Source organism: Stigmatopora nigra, chromosome 4 (genome assembly GCF_051989575.1).
Source record: "Stigmatopora nigra isolate UIUO_SnigA chromosome 4, RoL_Snig_1.1, whole genome shotgun sequence".
NCBI lineage: Eukaryota > Metazoa > Chordata > Actinopteri > Syngnathiformes > Syngnathidae > Stigmatopora > Stigmatopora nigra.
Window position 1 is genome coordinate 2,537,645 of NC_135511.1, and position 8,955 is coordinate 2,546,599.

Below are 8,955 nucleotides of genomic sequence, written 5' to 3' on the forward strand. Positions count from 1 at the left end.
TCTCTATTTATAATTCATCCACTGTAGAGAGGCATGGAGAGATATCTAGCTTCTTTCTACGCAATGGGGTCCAGTGAGGTGTTGGGAGAAGTGTATGGGAAAGTAACCAAATTTTCTAAATAATATACAGGATACAGGAAGAATTTTACATTTTGGGAATGTTTGACCTCGTCTGACGTCTTGTTTTCAGATGCATTCCAACATATTTGTTTAAAGGTTTCAAAAACATGCTGAGTATGATTGTTTGTTTAACTGCAGGAAGCAATAAAAGATGACCATTTATCAAAAAGAAGGTTCATTTGAAGCAATACAGGGTGGCAGGCAGTACTTCAGAATTAGGAAAAAATATGAATTTATGTACAGAACTATATTTGGTTGGTGTCTATACATATACATTGAAATCATTGGCTGCTATTAATGGCACTAGTTGCCCAATACCTTTAGACTCAAAACAAGATGCCAGGTAGGTGGAGAAATGCGATGGTGGAAGCTAGCCCTGCTAGCATGCACTCACGCACAGACAAACGATGCTCTTAAATTTTGAAGCAAAGTCTGTTTAGTCCAGAATCTTGTGATATTGAGCAAAATAATTGAGCATCTACAATTCGGATAAGTCCCCCCTACACACACGTACACAGACTGGTCTTCAGCATAGCTAGTGGTTCAGTTGGCGTCCTGCAGGAGGTCAATGCGCAGGCCTAGCTCATTGAAAGATGGTCGCAGGCCTGATTGATTGTCCCAGCACTCCACCATGATCTCGTACACCTGCGGACACCAAGGGCGGTGACGTCAGCACTTATTGCATTTAAATATTTTGAATTGGAAAACAAATACAATGGTTCCTCGAGATACGAGCTTAATGCGTTCCAGGACTGAGCTCGTATGTCGATTTTCTCGTAACTCAAACAAACGTTTTCCATAGAAATTAACTGAAAACAAATTAATTCGTTCCAACCCTCTGAACACCAAAACTGAATATTGGATTGGAAAAACATTTTTATTTTTTCTAATTTACCAAAGTATCAAATAACTAGTGGTTAAGTTATTGAGTGCTATAAATCCTTTATGATGAATAGTCTGCTTGCGAATTGTGATGTTGTATATTTGTCGTATTGTCCAGCTCTAATTATACTTGTGGACTTGTATTTTTGTATAGGTGTGAAAACATACCGACTGTAAGGCGCAAATCTTCTACTTCACAGAAAATAACCCAAAGAAGATGTGGCAGGGAATATGACATATTACCAACTAAAATAACAATATTATGTCTGTTAACGCAAATGCCTCACTAGTGGAGGAACTGAACCATTTCTTTGCCCGCTTTGAGCCTGACAAATCAGACCGTGAGTCTACGTCACAGATAAGCTCTCCTTGTCTACAAACACCACGCTAGTAAAGAAGGCCCAGAAACGACTCCATTTTCTCAGGGTACTGAAGAACAACAACTTGGACACCAAGCTTCTGGCAACCTTCTACAGAGCCACTGTGGAGAGCATCCTGGCATACTGCATTACAGTGTGGTATGCTGTAAGCACGGCAGCAGACAGAAAGGCCATGCAGAGGGTGATTAACACTGCCCAGAAGATCGTCGGCTGCTCTCTGCCATCAGTGGAAGATATTGCCAGCCCTTGTTATCTCAGCAGAGCCGGGAATATTGTTGGGGACCCATACCACCCGGGCCACGGCCTGTTCCAATTGCTACCCTCTGGCAGACGTTACATGTCCCAAAAAGCACGGACAAACAGGGTTAAGGACAGCTTTTTTCCCAACAGCCATCAGGTCTCTGAACCTGCAGTAGCACGACACAGACACACAAATCCCTTCTATGGAAAAAATTTGGAGTAAGGTAACATGAAGGACGTTGGGCGTGGATCTGCCTTCTACTGACCGACTGAAGGTAAGTGAGAAAACAGTGAGAGGTAAGTGATCCATTTTATTCTTTGTTGGCATCGGCGAGGCAAACTTGCAGTCGCCCGGATTTGGTTGCGCTCAGGGGGTGATGCGATGTATCCATCATGGCGGAGTGCTAACGAGTCTGAAAATGTCATTTATTGGGCCTTGCCTGGGAGGGCGCACTTGTGGAGATGCACTACCAATTTCGTCATACGCAGCTGGGTATGATGACAATTAGGCTTTTTGTCAAGTCAAAGATGACGACAATGCCTATGTCTGATTTTATTTTATTTATTTTTATGTATTTACATAAAAGTATTTTTCTCTAAAATAGACAGGGCGCCTTATAATCCAGTGAGCTTTATATTTGGACCAATTCTAAAATTGTTATCATGACAAAATAAAATAAATCAGTCGATAGGGTACACCACTACTACACCTCTACAGCTCTCACAACTACGGCAAGCAGCCCCAACTACTATTTTCCCATAGAAAAAGTACTGCGCAGTGACTGCTGGGGTATGTAGTTCTTTTGTCAATACACCCAATGGATTGTGGCCTGTATACATCAACATCAACACAGCTTGAAGAAGCAGCGTTGGGAAAGTTACGCTAGGTACCAGCTAGCCACTATTTACAAATCGATTGTGGCCTGTATACATCAACATCAATACGGCTTTATGAAGGGTGGCAGGCAGCGCTGGGCTAGTTACGCTAGCTACGCTGGACATCGGCATTAACACAGCTTTACGAAGGGTGGCAGGCAGCGCCAGGCTAGTTACGCTAGCTATTATTTGTGAATGGATTGTGGCCGCCTGGACGAACATATAAAACTCAGCGTTTTTGATGGACAATTGTTCAATTCGGGCACAAAAAATGAGGACTCAATAAAGTACAACCAAACTCAGTTTTGTTTCCGTTGCCTTTTTAAAAATGTGTTTTTAGCGTGTGGGTGTAGCGTGAATGTTTTGTATTGCCATGCCTGGCTGCGTCTATAAAAACGGTGCATCCTTTGTGTGTAAAATACAGAAATAGCACTCGTGATTGATACTGCGACTAAAAATATGATGCACCTTATAGTCGTGAAAATACGGTAGTATGTTAGTGATAAGAGGTGATCCTACAGTGCGGCTTTTCGATTACTGCAGCCACGACTGGTCTAAATTATCAGCGAAATTTGAGGGATTACCGTAAGCCATAGTGAGCAGTTTTTAAAAAGTTTTGAAACTATTCGCAATTTCTGTATAGACAGTTGGATTTTGGCCATGCTCGGTCACTTAACTTGCGCAAATACTAGAGGATCGACTGTTAGTCCACTTTAAAGCCAGTTAATATACCTGGGTATATTAAATGGCAGGGGTATATTCAATGGCGCACAAACGAGAGGCTCAAAAAGGAAAAAATCGTATAATATATTAAACAGCAAAATACGGTAGATTTTTCTTTACATCTATCTATGATAATAATTGTAACATTGTCCATACAGTTTAACCTCATAAGGGTCGCAGCTAATGCTGGAGCCTATCCCACCTTGACACCTTGAATTGGTGGCCAAGCATTTGTAGGGTAAAAGGAGACGGGTAACCATTCATACTCCTCACTCATGCCTAGAGTCTACAACCAGCCTATAATGCATGTTTTTGGGATGTGGGAGGAATACCCATACAAGTAAGAACATGCAACATCTACGCTTGAAGGTCAAAATGTAACCCTCGTTCTCAAACTGCAAGAGAGACAAAAACCATGCAGTCCCTAGACAATTTATAACAGATTAAATCTAATATTAGTATTATATTACAACGTATCACGTAACACTCGCACAGTCGGATAAACTTCCAATCTGCTTGGACCAGGAATAGGGCTGAGTCCAGTTCATCGGATCTCCAACAGAGTTAGAAAGCATAAAGATATTGGAAACGGCAGCACCTGATCTATTTGGCCTTTACCTCAGCTGGACAATGAAGAGGCTGTGGCAGTCTGCTGCCCGACTTTAGCAGCTCCATCAGGTGGTACACAATCAGCTGGCCTTGCTTATCATTGCCCATTATGGACATGAATATCTAACCAGGAGAAGAAAAACAAGGATGCATTATTTATGGGCAGCAGAGTACAGGCGCTCATGTGGCAGCAACTTACGGCCGGAGGGCTGCAATTCTTCTCACTGTGCGTGAAGAGCTCGTAAAGAACTACCCCAAAGCTCCAGACATCTGACGCTACGGAGAACCTGCTTTCGCCTAGCGACTCAGGAGCATACCAAAAAATCGGACTTTCTCCAGGGTCCTTTACCATGTAGTATTCCTTGTCTTGTGGGAGAACTTTGGTCAGGCCAAAGTCCCCGATCTTCACCTGCTGCTCACTTTCCACCAGGATGTTCCGCGTGGCCAGATCGCGGTGAATGTAGCGCTTTCCAGACAGGTACTCCATGCCCTGCATGCAAGCGACACATTAATAAAGATTGCAGCGTGAGATGTTTTGTGAATGGTGGCAAGTCTTTAGGGACCTTGCAGATCTGAGAAGTGTAGCGCATCAGCTTCTTGTGGTCAATCCTCTCCTTGTTCTTCACTAGGTAGTCTCGCAAGCTTCCAAATGGAAGGTACTCCATGATCAGCCGCAAATTGTGTCGCCCTGTGTGGAGGAAAAAGGCCATTTTGGATCAGCTTGGAAAGGGATTTTTGTTTGGGTTGGTGTTGGTCGTGCATTTTTATTTCTGTGACTTTAAATGTTATTTTTTTTAAGTCAAGGTTTTTTATCAGATCTTTTGTGGAGTGTTGGACTGAATTTTTGTGGTCACATTGTGGGTAGTGTATTAATAGGGGAAAATGGGGTGGTTGTTTCTTGTGCGTTAATTTTGGTGACAGAAATATTGGTCAGGATTGTTTGTTAATAGTTTTAGTAGGACCAAGTTTTTTGTTCGCATTTGTCACGTTACGGTCCTAGATTTTGTTTGTGATTCTTGATTATTTTTTTAGCGCCTGAATATTTGTATAATTTAATTCATTCTGTCATCCTTCACCACTTTGAGGCTTCAACATTCGCAACTTCAGTTCATAAAAATGTCAGAATTCATGCAGAAACTCGCATGCGGAAGACGGGATGAAAAAAAAATGGTGGAAATCATGGCACCGCTTCTTCGGCGCAACATTTCACCATACAAGAATCCCGCGTCAAATAATATAAAAGGCCAAGACATCTGGCTTTCTCCTGTTTTGTTGCAAGTGAATTTTAGTCGCCAAAAATGCCTCCTAAGCGTCCTGGGCCATTTAAGGCATCCAATGAGCGCGAGAAAAAATTTGACATTATGACAGTGATCGGAAAAGTGACGTTGCTACATGAGCTAAAGGCATAGCATGTCATTGCAGAATAAAATAGCCGCCCGTTGTACCAAGAAAGAAGAGAACATTCAGAAAACACCAACCACCAGGAATAAAAAGATGGATTTTTGCCGATAAAGCTGAGACATGACGCGGCCGTCAATACATCGAGACCCAACGTAAAAAAAAAATAATCAGAAAAACGATTTTAATCTCATAATATTAAAATGTATGACATAATTATTGTTATACTACAACTTCAATCTTGTAATCATCCCAACTATTCTCTCCGAATATTAAAATGTATTACTTGTTGGGAGATAACTTCCTACGGCACACTAGACCATTATTCATAGAGGTTGGAAAACAATGATATAAAGAATCTAAAAAGCAAATTTTGCTAAAATTGAGATTGTAGTTTTATTTGGAAAAAAATGTGTTATGATCCTTTTGTCATATTGCTCACCCAATCTTCTTACCATGAATTAAACTGTATTATGAATATGTTGACAGTCAAGCAGTCCACTCAAACAGAACCTTTCAAGACATTAGGTGAAAAATCTTCAATTTTGATATTGTGATATATATCGCAATATATTGGAAACACCAAAATCATCCCAATGTTAGTTATTTTTCCCGCGATATTGTTTAAGCCGAGTTAGGATTTTGTGCGATTATAGATTTGTCTCCAAGTCTCTCTTTTGTATTTTTTTTGTCTTTTTTGGGCGCTTACCGGCACTGTAGCAAACGCCCTTGTATTTGACAATGTTTTCGTGCTGCAGAGACTTGAGGATGTCGATCTCGCGTTCGAATTCGCGGATGTGCTCGGCCGTGCTGTGCTGCAGCTTCTTTACGGCCACTACCTCGCCTGTGTTATCCTGCAGGGGGTCATATCGGCACATTTCGACGCTGCCGAAGTTACCCTGAAACACATAATTGAAATAAGTTTGTCATTAGTAGTTTTCCAATCTATTCGAAGTGGGTGGATGGAAATGAATAAATACTCGCTCATTCACTTCTAATCAGAGCTGCCAACTACTCCGGATTTTCAAAGAGTTTACCCGGAAATGCAATGCAAACTCCGGGACTCCAGACAACTTCCCTCATCTTGTGCGGCTTCAGCGCCTATCGACTTTGCGTGAATCGCATTCACTCCGGATAAACACCGGAAATGGGACAAGGGTATTCCTTAAGTTAAACCGTAATGCAACACATTGAAATACTATAAAATTAAATAAATGACTATCGGCCACATTGTCTTGCGTTATGGCGTTTTGTCTTTGTCACCTTGCAGTTTCGTGTGTGTCGTCTTATTATGCGCATATGAACCGTACCGTTGATTCAGACATTTTTTTGTCCGACAAATGCGGCCAATAGGCGACTAAATACGGTACATATTTTACTAATTTAAAATTCAACAAATGCAGACATGACACAAATATTGTCAAATCAACAGGAAGTAACTCCAAATGTACACGGAGCAATCCACATATATCCTAATATTAACTGAGTCAATATCAAGGAGTGATGTAAAAGTCTTAAAACAAGCATGAAGTTACCCAAAAGCAGTACCTTTCCGAGCAGCTGTAAAAATATGAGGTGCCTCTCTTCAAACTGGGTTGGCTCCTGACTCTCAAAGCCTCCTGTTGTCCAGGCAGCCGTTCGGTTGGGAAGTATGTCGCTGTCCACGATCAGCTCATAGTCTAGCCAGCCGACACAGGGCCAAAGTTGAGACCTACGTCAATGGGTTGGGGAGGAAAGGTTCGAGCGTATCAACGAACCAGGCGTGAAGAGGCTGTTGAGGTCACGGATGACAGCACGAAACGTCGGACGGGACGTTGGCTCGTAGTCAGTGCAACTGGTGATCAGATTGGCCAACTCGGTCCACTTTGGTGAGGGAAGATGGTGCCGGTCTTTGTAGAATAGCCTTCTCTTTAGCGGCAATAAAACGGAAGCATCAGAACACTTTTAGATACAAACATTTTGTTGATTTATTTTGGTCGTTTTTTGAGGTTGTTGATTGGTTTTAGCCACATTTTTCATCATGTTTCAGTAATGTTTTTTAGGGAAAGGTTGCTTGATGTTTTTTTGTTTGTTTGTTCATTATTTCAATGAAGGTAAAGAGGTTAACTTCTTCCACGGCAACGCACTCTAACAGAACAAATTCAAATAAAATCGGATTAATATATACAGACACTCAAACCTACGTTTAATGTAACTTTACATAAAACTGAATTCTAATTTTGTTTTAATTTTTTTTTTTACCTTTGTTCTCCATATTGACTCCACCCGGACGTTCAGCGGGAGTTTTTAAAAGGAACGCGTCAAGAGTTGTTTGTGTTTGCCTTCCCTTCAAAATATTTTGAAAATGACGCGCATAAATGGCCTTACAATACGATAACGCGTGACCACTTGTCAGCTTGTCAGGGTGCCTCTTTTCTAAAAAATCTGAAAACTCTTGCCACTTCGCTAGGATGTCTTTGATATCCTTTGTAGCCAGGTGGCCTCCCTCTTCCACTGACTCCTCGCTACAGAGTTCCTGCAACACCTCCAAAATGTTCACTCTCCCGGAGCTCAATCAAATCCTGTGTCATCAGTTCTTTGTGGTGCTCGGCAATTAGATCATTAACATCTGCCTCGTTAACCTCCTGCCCCAAGGAATTTCTAAGTGACATGATATCATCCATGACAACGAGCAAGCTCTGTGACACGTTCCCCACTCTCATGTTTTTCAATTATTTTGCACTTAATGTTGATGGTCAACGTTCGCCTATTCTTTGCACAACTCTTTGCCCACCTGTTTGCTTTAGATCCATTGTTGTTCACTTTGTATTATGTATTGATTAACGGGGAAAAAAACTTTGGAAATTGTCCAGTGCTCGTAGATATCTGTTATACACGAAAGAGATGCAGCAAAAAAGACAGTGCGCTACAATGATAAACAGCCTTTTATGTCTTGGTCACCTGGCTTTCTCATATCTCTATTTTTTTCTTGTATCTAGAGATAATTATTTGCTCGAAATGTTCCTTGTATCTCGAGCTGCTCATATTTAGGGGTGCTCGCATGTAGAGGTACCACTGTTAAAGGGAAGAGGTGACTACATTTTGGGGCAGTGAGGTCAATGGTCAGAGAGAAATTTGTTTGTGTGCAATAGGATGGATTATTATTAAATGTACAGAATAAATTTGCAGCATAAGTGATAGGATAAGAGAAAGATTGCTGACATTTTGTGGCCTGTAAAACAGGGAGTTTCAATTATTTTAAATATGATTGTGCTTTGAATGCGGCAGCTTGGGCGAATATCTGCTGCATAACAGTGCTCCTAGGGTTGGTTAGTTGTTTAGGTCATTGTTTTGTTTTTTAAATGTTTTTGGTCACAATTTGTGGTCATTTCTCATTTGGCAGAGTACTTGGTTATTCAGTAAATAGCTCAAGCTAAACCAGGATTCACCTTGCAGTCATCCAGTGTCGCTAAGGGCCTATCTCCACCGCTGCAAAGCTCCCACAGTGTGACGCCATAGCTCCACTTATCTGCCGCCAGGCTCTGGTTGCCGGGGTCCTCGATGCACTCAGGGGGGACCCAAGGGATCCTCTCAATCAGAACTGGGCGTAAACACAGGCAATTGACGGTTGCTTACGGCTAATTCATTTTGTCACCAAAGTGAATGTTTTGAGATGTAGAGAAGTGGTGACAAACAGGCGGGTGATTTGAGAATACAATTTATATTTATAGAAATAAAATTTCTATAA

The 8,955-nt window shown here is 41.5% G+C and overlaps 1 protein-coding gene across 1 annotated transcript in view; it reads right to left on the minus strand.

The window, feature by feature from the left end:
* Positions 1 to 278: 278 nt before the first annotated feature.
* jak2b (Janus kinase 2b) overlaps positions 279 to 8,955 on the minus strand; it is a 34,289-nt gene continuing 25,612 nt past the window's right edge. Inside the window, exons 16-23 of the mRNA XM_077714808.1 lie at positions 8,657 to 8,808; positions 6,986 to 7,136; positions 6,777 to 6,907; positions 5,938 to 6,127; positions 4,394 to 4,518; positions 4,030 to 4,320; positions 3,840 to 3,953; positions 279 to 765 (exon numbers count right to left, since the gene is read on the minus strand). Of these exons, the coding sequence (XP_077570934.1) occupies positions 664 to 765; positions 3,840 to 3,953; positions 4,030 to 4,320; positions 4,394 to 4,518; positions 5,938 to 6,127; positions 6,777 to 6,907; positions 6,986 to 7,136; positions 8,657 to 8,808 (1,256 nt within the window). The 3' untranslated portion in view covers positions 279 to 663. The remainder of the gene's footprint in view (positions 766 to 3,839; positions 3,954 to 4,029; positions 4,321 to 4,393; positions 4,519 to 5,937; positions 6,128 to 6,776; positions 6,908 to 6,985; positions 7,137 to 8,656; positions 8,809 to 8,955) is intronic.